This window comes from Hoplias malabaricus, chromosome X2 (genome assembly GCF_029633855.1).
Source record: "Hoplias malabaricus isolate fHopMal1 chromosome X2, fHopMal1.hap1, whole genome shotgun sequence".
NCBI lineage: Eukaryota > Metazoa > Chordata > Actinopteri > Characiformes > Erythrinidae > Hoplias > Hoplias malabaricus.
The window spans coordinates 44,922,588-44,936,317 of NC_089819.1; the positions used below are offsets into that span (position 1 = coordinate 44,922,588).

General features: G+C 38.5%; 1 protein-coding gene across 2 annotated transcripts in view; it reads right to left on the reverse strand.

The window, feature by feature from the left end:
* Nucleotides 1-1,681: 1,681 nt before the first annotated feature.
* LOC136676203 (chromodomain-helicase-DNA-binding protein 9-like) overlaps nt 1,682-13,730 on the reverse strand; it is a 90,931-nt gene continuing 78,882 nt past the window's right edge. For both annotated transcript variants that reach the window (XM_066653045.1, XM_066653046.1), the window contains 15 exons: nt 13,334-13,437; nt 12,941-13,058; nt 12,701-12,758; nt 12,539-12,587; nt 11,617-11,866; nt 11,207-11,412; nt 9,891-10,790; nt 9,404-9,564; nt 9,069-9,299; nt 8,592-8,769; nt 8,257-8,426; nt 7,869-8,087; nt 7,597-7,734; nt 7,345-7,449; nt 1,682-6,304 (listed from right to left, as the gene is read on the reverse strand). In XM_066653045.1, coding sequence (XP_066509142.1) covers nt 5,450-6,304; nt 7,345-7,449; nt 7,597-7,734; nt 7,869-8,087; nt 8,257-8,426; nt 8,592-8,769; nt 9,069-9,299; nt 9,404-9,564; nt 9,891-10,790; nt 11,207-11,412; nt 11,617-11,866; nt 12,539-12,587; nt 12,701-12,758; nt 12,941-13,058; nt 13,334-13,437 — 3,742 coding nt within the window. In that variant the 3' untranslated portion in view covers nt 1,682-5,449. The remainder of the gene's footprint in view (nt 6,305-7,344; nt 7,450-7,596; nt 7,735-7,868; nt 8,088-8,256; nt 8,427-8,591; nt 8,770-9,068; nt 9,300-9,403; nt 9,565-9,890; nt 10,791-11,206; nt 11,413-11,616; nt 11,867-12,538; nt 12,588-12,700; nt 12,759-12,940; nt 13,059-13,333; nt 13,438-13,730) is intronic.

A 13,730-nucleotide genomic window follows, 5' to 3' on the forward strand; every position in this document is an offset into this window, starting at 1 on the left:
TACAAGGGAAAAAAAAAAACCACCCACTCTGTATGTGTGCTCACTGCTCCGACTGCACTAGTTACTGTGTGTTTGTATGTGTTGGCAGCAATAAAGGGACTAAATTCAGACGAAACATTTTGTTGTATAAATGAAAAATAAATGCAAGTTTCATTTTTATGCGTTTACATTTACATTTCCGCAGCCCGCTGTTTTCACTAGACAGTGTTTCGTGATGTCACCAGCAACATTTTAAGGGGGGAGCTGTGGTAGTGGAAAAGGAACAGGGACCAAAACGTGAGTAGGGTCCAGTAGAGTTAAGAAGTGTAGGCACCATGCAGTGGAAATGTGTCATAAGTAATGGCTACTGTGCAATTTAATCTGTAACTTGAACTATTTAGTTCTCAAAAACAGAGTTGTCTACAACTGGGGTTGTTTGTGTTCTACTCCATTATATCTACCTACTTTACAACAATAAAAGTAGTTCAAGCTTCTCCCACAGCTGAACTAGGGCTGAGATGAACTACCAAAGGATTGGTCCAATGTTGGCCTTTGTATCAAAGAGAAAACATGATTACTTATGGAAAAGTTAATTGATAATTTTATATTTTTCAAGCTGCCTATCCTACATTATCAAATGACATCAGCTTATTATATTACCATATAATTCATTCATTCACATATTTAATAAATATGTATATACACCAATCAGCCATAACATTATCACCACGGCCTTGTTTCTGCCCTTCCAGTCCACTGTCTGTTACGTGCACTTTGTTGTTCTACAATTACCATTAGTCCATCTGTTGCTTCATTGCCTGCTCTTCTGCGGTCAAGGCCAATATAGTGCTGCTATTATTTGGGTAATGGATATTTTAATTTGTTGGACAATTCTCAAGCAGCACAGTTTGATCCGCTCATATCAGACACTACCACCACCACATGACCCACCACCCAAACCATACCTGCTCTGTAGTGGTCCTGACTCTTGATTAGTCTCAAATCGCGATCAACAGTCCTTATGTAGTACACTACGAAATGAACAAAGTACAGATTACGCACCAAAGCTGTTTATAATGTTTCAGACAGGCATTCATACTCGACATATAATCAGCTTGGACTTGGACTGGCCCAAATCTAGAGTGTTGAGAGCTTTATTTTTATGTTGTTGACCAGTGTATATGTACATTGCACACAAATGACACTCATCATTGAAGAAGTGCTAAAAAGTTGAAAGGTTAAGCTTGAATGTTTTATCTCTCATCTCATAATGAAGCTATTTTGTATGTACAATTATTTCATAACATTTTAAATTACGTACATATTCTGTACAATTGCCACAATGCCAAATCAGCAAGTGTTGATTGAATCTACTGCTACTAGAATTAAGAATCCAAAATACAAGATCGTTTTGATTTTGTTTACCTTTTTGTGATAACTGGTGGGTAGGACAAGTGGGTCAGTTTCACGAAGCCTTTAACTACTAGTCAGTCTTAGGCCCAAAAGAAAAACGTTTTACCACTATCCAGCAGACACAGATAATTCATTTTGCATCGCATTTGGTCAAAAATGTTAAAAAAAGTTATCATTTGAAATGAATGTCAATTCATCAACTTCAGGTAATACTTTTACAGTTATGTCATAAATCATTATCAATATGACAAAGTGATTGAGACATGATGGATAGTCAGAATACGTTTAATAAAAATAATTAAACCTCAATTTCCTCTATAGAACTTCATAGAAAGTAATTCAATAAATTAGAAATGACTTAAGACAGGTATTCTTCACTACATGAAGTATTGAAGTATTTTGACTACACAGACCACAACTTGCAAATATTGCAATTTGAAAAAAAGAAAAGAAAAAAAATATCAATAAAACAAAAGACCCCCAAGATAATCTGGTATCACCTGCCAAAAGTATTAAGAAAGAATCATAAAAATAAACAAAACTTTTTTTTTCTTTTTTTTGCACCCTTTCCATGTCTACTTCACATAGCTAGAGAAAAAATTACTTTTTATTGTTTTACAGTAGTGTATATAGGTTTTATTCTGCTTGCATGTCAGGTGTAATGTCCCAAGATGTGGTTATAGTCAGTAGTTCAGTGTGCAATGTAAATCAACGCAGTATACATGAAATACTACCTGAACTATTTAATTAAATATCAATGACTTACATTAAGAAAAAAGAAAGAAGGAAAGAAAAAAAGAAGAAAAAAAGTCAAATCTTTAGCCACACAATATTGGGGAAGAAAAAAAAAAACAGGATGCATTGTATGTTGAGAAATATATACATTTCTTCTCAGAGTAGGGATGTGTTAAGTGTTATTGGATGAAGAGAAGTAGCTTAGCCTGTGTCAAAAGTCTTTAGATGACTTCCAGTAACATCAGTTTGCGGTTTTAATTAAAAAAGAAGGCAATTGCAATTATTAGGAGGCCCTATCATGTACATCAAACAATAAAACTGAAATGGATGAATGATGTGCTTATTACATTAATGAAATGCTGCAATGTGGAAAAAAGCAAGCTACAAAATATGACACAGCAAAAGCCCTGTATATAATAATTAACCTAAATGCCAATTAAACATGTCAAGCCAAAATGCCATATTAGTATGCCAACAGTCTAAGATATGAATGATAGAGGAAAGAAAACCTAAGAAACACCATTATCAAACACACAGTACAGAAAAAGTGCCCTGGTCACTTTTGTAGAGAGTAGAATGAATAAAAGAGTGAATGTGATTCCGAAAGGTATACATTTATGTAAAACTAAATCAAACAGATTGACTTAAATGGGACAATGATTTTCTCTTCAATAACCCGAAGAGCCGGTTCAGAGGTATGACGTAAGAGCACTTCTAAAACAGCTTTTAAAAAACTATCAGCACTTGTGGAGACACAGGTGAGACTCAAATTACAGTAATGTTCATCTGGAGCGTTCAGCATCCCAAATGTATTGATCATGGTCATAAGAAAACTTTAAAACAGTTAAAACATCTTGCATAAACTGTTAGCTGATGTCTTTCCTGGATGATTTACACCTCAGCCAAAACAAAGATCAGCGAGAAATATTAACTATAGGACATTACTTGTGAATGGATAATACTATACTGAAATGTCATTGGCACTTTTGCGACTCCAAGGTTGATCCGCCAATGAAAATCATGCTTATAAAATGTGATGCCCTGATTTCAGTCCCGGAGTAAACCTGTGCAGAGAAATCGTTTCCCTGCTCCAAAACACCATTCGGATGTGTTAGCGTATGGGAAATGAACAGGCTAGAGTGGAAATTTTTCCTTCAAGATATTTAAAAAAAAAACAGTGTGTCTTTGTTAGACAACTAAAGCTCAAAGTCATCCCTGGCTGACAATGACATAACTGGCCTAGTCATCCAGCTTACACGTAGTTCTTATTTTGATGAAGAAACAACAGATCTATGGCTGTCCCGATTACAAAGTTACAAATTTAAATGATAAATTAGTTCATTATAAACCTGTTCAGCCATCTGAACATTTTCCACAAAGAGGTTTGGATAACATTCACACTGCTTTTTTGTACATCACTGAAAGGGACAAGCCACACCGACAAGAACATGTCTGTAGACACAGATTTCATGTATATGACGAGAAATAACCTGCTAGATATTATAAATTGCATGTATAATTAATTTTGAACATCAAAATGATCAACAGATTACTCCGTTACTAATGAGATCTATAGTGACAGCCCTAAAATGATTTAAGGTTTTGTCTCATAGTAAAACACACGCCTCTACAAAATGTCACATTCTTTCCTTCTGAGTGCATTCATGGGCCACATTACATTTGTAGGGCAGAATTCTCAAACTTGTATCCAGGAGGGCAGCCTCATCACAAAGTTGAGTTTTTCCTGCACTTGCGCACCTGATTCGGTTTAATTTGTTGAAAACGAGGCCCAATAAGCCTAGAGTTTGAGAACCGTGATACAGAGTAAACATTCTGTTAATCAGAAATTTAGTTCAAATATATTTTCAAATACTGTTTTTTTTTGTCTTTTTTTTTTTGGGAAACAAACCAATATTGTAATACTCACTTCAAATATTGGACAAACTCGACAATAATAACAGAACATCCCAAACAACTGAAAACGCAACACACAGGTCACACTGAAGACGACTTTTCAGCTTAATGGATGCCTTATATAAACATGCTCATGCACACCATACACAAGCATTAGAGGAAGCTGTTGGATTCCAACTAGGAGGTAAGACTAAATTTGTTGCTCTCAAACACAAATACTATGCCTTTTAGCATTTTTAGCCTTAGCCCTAAAAGCACAGCAAAGACATGAATCAGCACGTTTATAATATTTTCCTTCAAGAATTGCCACTTTATAAGACATGACTGTCCTTTCCGTTTATAGTCCAGTTTATTTGGGATGAAAATTTGGCATGTGAACACACATCATTAAACTTCTTAAGATCCATCCAAAATTCAGCATCTGACATGCTGTCCTTTCCCACTACCATTGTAAGTGTCTACATCTGTTACACATTCGAATGTTATTACACTATGTAATTGCTGCATCAGGGTCAATTACTGATGTGACTGACCAAGCATTACCAAATACATATTTAGTTGTTTCACTATGTTGGAAGAGTTATCAGAAGACATTTCTAGTACACTGGTTATCTGATACAGGTGGCAAAAGGGCCTGAAGTATGTGCTGGTATACAAGGATAAAGAGGATGTACTCAAAGGATGACTAGAAATAAAGAAAAAGAAAATATAGGTAATATGAAAACAAAAAATTATAAGTAAGGAAAGTTTGATGAGAAAATAAGTGCCTTGTCAAAAAAAAAAAAAAACAACAACAAAGAATGGGTGAGGAATAATGTAGAGTGAACTGTGGTGACAGCGGTATCTACAGCTTCAGTGACATTCGTTAGCTGCCTGTGTTATTGCTGAAGTATCTCTAAGTTTACGGTACTGTCTGTGAAATCCGGATGTCTATGATCCTGCAAAAATTATTTACAAAACAAAACCAAAATAGTCAAGTTCTGTTTTTCCCCACGCAAAATATATTATACAGCTCCGCTTGAGCAATAATATTCTCATTTTTAATAAAATTAAATTCCAACATAATCAATACAGTAATGCCAATTTTTCCAATTTCTCCTCTGCTGCAATTGTATACATCATTGTGCAATACAGGTTCACAAAGTCCATAAATCTACTCTTTTTTTTTCTTGACATGCAAAATGTCTTTTCAAAACAACATTGTACCTATACAAATACTGAAATCTTATTCCAGTATTTGTAAAATCTTGTTTCTTTTTCAATTTTTTTCAATCTTTATTACACAACACTTTAGGTCTTTTATTTACATGAAAAAAGGAAATCTAAGTGCTCTTATATGCGTTTGTATGTATACACTTCTAAGAGATGTATATAAATATATAATATGTATTTATATATGTATAAAGACTTAATCTTCATCACTGGAATCTGAATCCTCAGATGAAGATGAGGAGCTTTCAGACTCTGAGGAAGATGACTCCGCCTTCCCGGAGCCCTCTGGACCACTGTTGTCCTTCTGTTCATCAAGCTCCTCCCCTTTATCCCCATCCCCTTTATCCTTCTCTTTTGATAGGCCAGTATGTTGCTGCGTTACCTCAGAGGGGGTGGGCTGATCTGGAGGGGTGGACTGAGGGTTTGAAGCTTGCGGCTGATTGGCCACAGGCAAATTAAGGCCTGGGTTGAGAAGCATCCCTGGGTAAAGCATACTGGAGAGCAATAGGGGGTTGAGGGCCAACGTGTGGCCTGAGGCAGAAGCACTTAGCTGGGTAGAGTCGGTGGCTGTTGAGCTGCAAGCTGTGGAGCTCTCTGTCCTCTCCACCTTGCTGTCCACACTTGAGGTTTGAGCTGTTGATTCTTCATTTTTCTTTCCTGGATTTTCGCTACATGTCGCCATTGCAGCTGCATCCTGTTTTCCCATTATACCACTCATCCCAAGAAGGTTGGGTAACCCGGCCATTCCAGATAGCATCATGGGTAACATGGCAGCCATGTTGGCAGTATCAGGCTGCAGGCCAATGAGTCCAGCTGTGAGCTGGAGGGACTGAATGCTCTGGAGAGCCTGCAGGCTAGTTAAGTCCAGACCAGTGAGGAGGCCATTGGCCAGAAGAGGATTGAGTCCCAGAGCTGCTGTGTTAGTTCCAGGGTTAGCCGTGGCTGCGACTCTGGCCATAGCGTTCTTGGGCCGACGCCCTCGTCTGCTGACTTCCTCTGGGACGATTGGGCCAGTCAAGATACGGTCAAACATGCTCTCTGGGAGGTAGCCCTGAAAACAAAAAAATATGACAGTTGTGATGCTGAGAATTTAACTTGGCTCTATAAATGTTAAATTGTAGCATCATACATATATATTGTACATTTTTTCTCTGTTTCCTTATGCACTGTTAGTAGTGGTGCAAAAATGTGGACTGGCCTGGAAACAACTGTTTTAAAATTTTGCTCATCTTCATCTGCCATAACCACCCCTTGCTACAGCCTCATTGAGCTAAGTCTGAAACCTATATTAGTGGACTGTCAAAAGTCACATTTCTGCACGGGTACCCTGAGCAATAAGACGAAATCCACTCAATCTAAACAACCCACCCCATCACTCGCCAGCTGATCTCCATTTTTCCTGATAGAATACACTTTTAAAAAATATTTGGCAGAGTACAACGCCTTGTAAAACTGACATTTTGTCATTTATTCAGTTGAAATTCAAATACATAACACTGTAAGTCACCAGATGTGTTTCAGGTTTTTCTTCTCTCTAGTCTGGTCACATGGTGTGGTAAATCATCCTGCACAAGATGTACTGTTTTTCTTTCTCATTGTTTGTTTCATACAAAACCCTTTTGTGCCCCGAGCATGTGTCTGCTCACAGATGCTTGCGCATAACACATTCTTCCTCCTTCTTGGTCTCACAACACATACTCATTTGCATTCTCCTCACCTAATCTGCAAGACTCTTAAGCCATTTATATTTTTGTAGGTGATTTTTTGTTTGTTGCTAATAATATGTAACAATTTGTATTAATCAGTGCAGTTTACTTGACAGTGTTGGACAATATACTCTTACAGAACTTTGGCCTTGCAGAGACAGAGCCATTACAATTTAAATTAAAATTGGGATTTGTAATATTTTGAATTAAAAAATATATATTTAATTAAATTATTAACATTTGAAACTATTTACTTTAGGGAGATTTATAACACCAGCTCCTCCATTATTGTGTACCCTGTCTGTTACCAAATTTCAGAAAAAACAACGTTACTGTGTACTGTTAAAAAATCTGAGGAGGAATGCTATACTTATGTAATCCTTACCGACTGTTTGACCACATCAGCCCACTCTGGTGGGACACCGTACTCTGGGTTCTCCTGAAGGAACCGGCACAAATCCTTCAGAGGAGGAGCAAACGCACCACCAATCTGAGGAGGTCAGCAGCAGAGACAAACAGGGTGATGTAACAGACACACAGAGGAATAGGAATCTACACTTCCTGAAACATTAAGTAAAGAAAGAAATCCTACTTAAAAGACAAACAAAACAATTTTATAAAGAATTATCCCACTTACCTTGCGTGCATTTCTCCTGTTGATGATCTGTACCCTTTCCTCTCCTGTGAGGCTGTTAACATCAATCTTGTTTGGGTTTCTGCAGCGATGCCTTTTCTGCTTTGGCCGTCCATCTTGGAACTGCATCTTATTCAGGCCCTTTTAAATAAGTGGTTGTGAAACAGATGTTAAAGCATATAACATATCTAGCAATCCCATTAAAAATGGCTATTTTCAGAACATTTTAGTATTTTTAGTTTAAAAGCTTCAAGATTCCATCCTTGTTATCTTACAGGAATGAACGCTCCGACATCTGCCACAAAGCCTGGGTGTTCTTTCAACCACTGGTCTAGATCCTTCCGTTTTGGTGCATCATCTCCCGCCAGCCGTGTCCCATCTTTGAGGTTAATAACAGGGACTCTACTCTCTGTGTCTGTAGGCCCAATGCCAGGAGGGAAGCTTGGTCCTGGGGCCGTACCCTCAGGGATAGTCCCACTCCAACTTGATGAACCCTACAGAAAGAGGAGATACCATAAGATGATAAAATAAGATTTGAAATACTGTATTGGACCATCATTTAACATACACTGGGGACCCATTTCACATACACCTGAAAACTGTACACAAAATAAATGTAAGAACAGAACATGTCTCATAATTTTTGTCTATATTTCTCCATACCTGGTCAGGAATTAGGGACTTGCTCTTGTTCATGAAGAGAAGATCTATCCCTTCTACGTTCTTCTTTCTTCCTCTCCTTTTTTTGACCACTGGTTGATCAACTACTCCATTCAGATGCCCATGACCAGCCATACCGGGCACTCCTGTCATGGCAGCTACTCCACCTACACCTTTAAAATGAAAAAAATTAAAGTAAAAAAGGGAAAGTGTGCATGTGATCAATTACAATTTATTGAATGCAAAACAATAGCACAATATTGCACATCATGCTAAACCCCCAACCCCCACTCGCCTCCAGCACAACTGTAATGTGTATAAGTGTCCTGGTCTATTACCTTGTGAATAATTGTTAATTGATTTGGTGTAGTCAGTCAGACTGCTATCAGAGGCACTCTGTAGCTCCTGTAGCCTAGCCAGATACTGCTGTTGAGCAAGAGGTCCCTCCTCTCCTTCCAGAGGGCGCTTTAAAGACAGCCCTTGCTTCTGGAATGTTAGCTTCAGACTGCCTTCCAGCTAAAGAGGTCAAAAGTCAAAAACCATAATTAGCAATTGTAACGTTATGCTATGTTCAGTGACAGAAGCGCAAGCTAAAAATCAGTTTAATAAAGCAAAATAAGAGTATAAAATTATAAATGCTCACAATTTAAAAATGATAAAAAAGAAAGACTAGAAAAACTGAAAGGGGCAAACAAAGAAAATGCTTGCGGAAAAGCAAATAAATGCAGAACAAACATAGGCATAAGAGATCATGTCTAACACTGCAATAACCACTGCAGGTCAGCATGGGTGGGGGAGAACTTAAAATAACATACATCATTGATTTTGACTGAAAACTCCTTATCTCTGTCTGCATCATGCTTCTTCACCTTTGACACCTGAGTGGAGGCTGCAGGGTCATCTGTGAGGTTAGCAGCGTTGTCCAGGAGTTTAGTTGTGTAAAAAGAGGCCATTGCGTTTGCATCGTATACACGCCGAATCCCAGGCCACTTGCCTTTCAGCACAGCCTGACAAATACTGTCCAATCGATTTATCATGACACGATCCTACAAATGGAAGACAACAGCATTATCACTATATTACTGAATAATACATCCCATAAAAGACAAAAAAAAACACAGGACCATTGCTATTGGCAACAACTGTTTACCTTTGGCCAATAGGAAGCAGCAAGCATGTATCCTCCCTGGAAGGGGTGGGAAGTGTTTGTGATGCCGTTGGTCACATGACTGTCCTGCATGTCATCGTGAGTAGTGCTGTGAGATGCTACACTGTCCTCATCAAAGCCTTTTACCCCAGACATGGCTGATGCTACACAAACACACAAATTCCAAACATTTTTCATGTTGTATCAGGTTTATTTAATGTTATAAATAAAGTGCACTATAAGAGAGCAGTTTTCTTTCAAATTAATAGCTCAGTGACCTTGATGTCCCTGTCAAATGTGGCTAAATGATGCTAAATTTAAAATTTAAATTTGAAAATATCAGCCTGTGGCTGTGTATTGAGAAACAAACAATTATTTCAGACATCTATTATAGCTGATGGAAGGGGGGGGGGGGCTAATTCTCAACACTGTGCACCAGCTGCTTGTAGCATCTTAACATAAAAAGAGGAAAAAAAAACAAAAAACTCACTGCTCTTTGGAGCTTCCTCACTGTCACTCTCCTCAGAAGATGATGACGATGATGAGGAAGATGAAGAACCCGATGAGCAGGATGAAGACGAAGATGAGGAACTAGACCCTGATCGTGAAGAGGATGATGATGAAGATGAGGATCTTGATGAAGAACTTGATGAAGAACTCGAGGAAGAGCCATCCGAGTCGGTGTCTGAGCCCGACCTTCTTCTGGCCTCCTTGCGACTCCTCTTGCTCAACTTTTTCTGTTTCCGGGCTGCAGAATTTGGTGTGAGTGGTTTTGTTCTGGCAGCCACCATTCGTCTCTCATTTTCCTCTCCTTTCTCTTCAACTTCTTCTTTCACCCTTATCTCTCCAGTGGGTGTAGGAGGCCTAATGGCTGGACTCCACTTCTCCAGTTCTAGCTCCTTCTGTCTGCTCCCCTCCTCTCCCTCTGAAAATTGTTCTTCCTTGGGCAGGAGTTCCTCCTCCCTTTGGGCAGAGTTAGCCAAAAGCGGTGATGCCGGAGCACCAGGAACCTGGTTCTGCAGTAAGGGTGTTGGAGTCTGGGACTGCCCAAGCAGCAATGCCTGGTTTTGGGTTTGAGCTGAAACCCCTTTGTTCTGGCTGTAGTTCCTCTGAGCAGTCATGAAGCTTAGCTCTGGGTCACGAAGTATATGGTAGTCTGTCCGGCTAACTCCGTGTTTGGCTGCTCCAATTAGTAGATCCCGGTCATGGAGTCCTGTCTCCCACCACACGGGCAGGTCGGGTCCTGGCTGGCACAATCTGAGACGCTCAAAAAGCTGCGGGTGCCGCAGTACCTGTTCCCTCACCTTTCGGAGCAATTCCACACGGTACAAAGTACGGGACGCACGCTCCTCTGTGATGGGCTGGATGGAGAGAGAAGGATCCACAACATCTGAAAAGAAACACAAGAGAGGGGAAAATTTAAGGTATTATACTTCTTTTATACAAGAATCTAAAAACAGTAATCATTTTGTTAAAAATACTATATAATGTTTTAATAGGTAGACAACAATGTTTGAAGCAATATTGTACAACCTATTCTATAATTGTTGTCCAAGGCTACATTATTTTCAAACATCTAATTAAAGTCTATCTGTTTCTCAAATTCATGCTCGACACCTTGATGAACTAAATCAGATTAATTCAATCAGGAGCTTGTAAACCATTAAAAACAGTCAACAAATGCATATGTTTTAAGACTGCTCTTTAATATGTATCAAAAATGCGTATCATATTGTGTCATACATCTGGCCTGTACATGCCAGAGGCCACAGCAAACTGTTAAAGGAAAAAAGAAAGGTTACTCACCGCTCTCCCTTGCAGGAAGGCGGCAAACCCTCCTGCACATGGCAGTGAAAACACAGAGGTATTTCTGGAGACTCTCATCAGTTTTCTTGTGCAGACGAGCCATTGCTCTGAACTTTGTCCAGTCAAAGCGGCCCAAGTCTGGGTCAAACACAACCCCAAATGTAGAAACCACTCGATAGAAATCTGCCTCTTCTCTCCTGGTCCACCTTAACATAGGGAGAGAAGACAAAAAATTAAGCAACAGAAGTAACAGACTAACCCAAAAACCTGCATGTTACTTCTTCTGAGAAGCAATGAATTCATGTTTCAGTATAAATATATAAACCACTGATCTTCAAGCTCATTTCACTTGTATAATAAATCTAAACTGTATCATTTAAAGTGTAGATGTAAAATATTCCCTCTCTGACCTTTGTTGTCTCTCAATCTTGGCAGCAATTTTGGGATTGAGTGTGTCAGTGAGAGTAGGAGGTAGAGGGCAGAGTGAAGGACCCATGGTCTGCTGGGTCTGGTGAATCTGCAGGATCTGTCTAGTCTTAGTGTAGCGCTGTGAAGCTGTTATCAAACGCCGCAGTCGAGCCGTTAAGGCTGACGGAGATGGCCAGTATGCTCCTGTTCCAACTCCAAGAGAACCACCTCCACCGTCTAACACAGAGCAACCTATGGCATACACAAACACAAATAATAAAGCTTTTTTTTACTCAAGAAATTAAATGTTTAGTCCAATACTTTAGAAATTACCATCTTGGCTCACTTGTCTACAGAACCTGACAGATTACTTCAGATTAAATGCAGCATCATTTAGATTACATCAATCATTTTTGTGAAGATTTAGTTTGACAGCTGAGTTTTTAGATATGTTGTTACAGTGTACAAGCAGGGAATAGATTCCAGAACACCCTACTGATACCAAAATCTGCAGATGCTCAAATTTAAAATGGCAAAGTAATTGTATACATCCTATTCACATTATTCAACAAAGCCAAAACATTACTGAATAAAGTATGCTGGCAATACCCTAGGATTTAAAGCCTTGACATAATCTGGTGACAGTTTTCCTTGCACCCATCAGCACGTGTAGAAAAATATTTTTCAGTAAAATTTTATGAGTAAAAAAGCTACCCAAACATTCGGCTTTGCTGGTCATGTACAACACTCTTTACTTGAAGATGCCATGCAGATACAAAATAGGGGAGATTTTTTATCTAGTTTCGTTTTGAATCGTACAAAATATAGCCCTTGTTAATTGGGGGTTCTGTGTATGTGTGTGTCTTCCTAAAGGGTGGAGAAGATAAAAGGGAAGGGAAAAAATAAATAAATAAAAATACATACCACCTCCTGTATCTGTAATGACCAAATCACCAGGAGAAGAAGCATCATCCTAAAAAAATATGAATAATATTGTTAATGTTATGTTTTTTTGTGGATTATATTATTGTATATTGATGTATTCAACAGCCTATTGAGTGGAAGCAATAAATGTAACTGTCTTACCTCTATATCATCTTTTATCAATGCAGGAGCAGGCTTATATTCAGGGTCATCAACGTCCCTGCAGAGATACACACAAACACTGAATGTTTAAAGCTCAGCGCACACTGCTAGTTCAGACAGTAATAAAAATTCATTCCTTTTTGTTTCCATTTTTTCTCTTTAATGGCGTGTGTGTGTGTGTACGTGTTAATGTTTGTTGCACAAAATTGCAAAACTTGTAAAATTGTGCTTGCATCTTACCCATCCATAAAGTCATTTCCTCTCTGTTCAGCAGCGATGGCCTTCTCGTCTGGTTTGCCGACCCTGTCCAAGAAGCACAAAGCAGGATCTGCACGAATAGTGTTGTACTTCTCATAACCTGCAACATACACACACATTGTTGCATCTCCAAGCGAGTAACAGGGAAGGACATAGAAAAATTGCCTGAACTTATCTTAAATGTCTGTTAATGTGGTTTAAAACAAAAACATATTTTTCTATTCATGCTAAAAGTTTAAAATAAAAAAGGGGAAAAAAGACTGATATGATCTCTTATGACAGTGAAAATATTAAAAGACAACAAGACTAACAGCACCGACTTGACATGCCAATCAGTATTAGCAAGGAAATGGCGTGTCTGAGTGTCCTTCTCACCATGCTTAAAGACGCCGATTAGCAAACACTTGTCTGCAACAGAGTCCCACCATAAAGCTGGCAGTTCAGAATGGTCTGGATCAGGAACAGAAATCTCCAACTCCCTAAAAGAGACAAAACAGTGTTAGGTGTGGAAGGATTAAACGTAAAACACTATATACTTTATTATGATAGCCCCCTATACATTAATTATACAAGCTGATGTATACTATGACAGGGCTGGGTTTAGGTTCAAGTTTAAACATGGAGCTTAAATTTCATGCAAAATTAAATCTGATGCACAATTTGACAGAATTTATTCAATTTAAAATTTAAAATGCATTTAATGAACACTCAACTCTACAAGGAACTCTTACATTTAAATGTTTAAAAGGCTAAATGGAGGTATGCTTAAAAC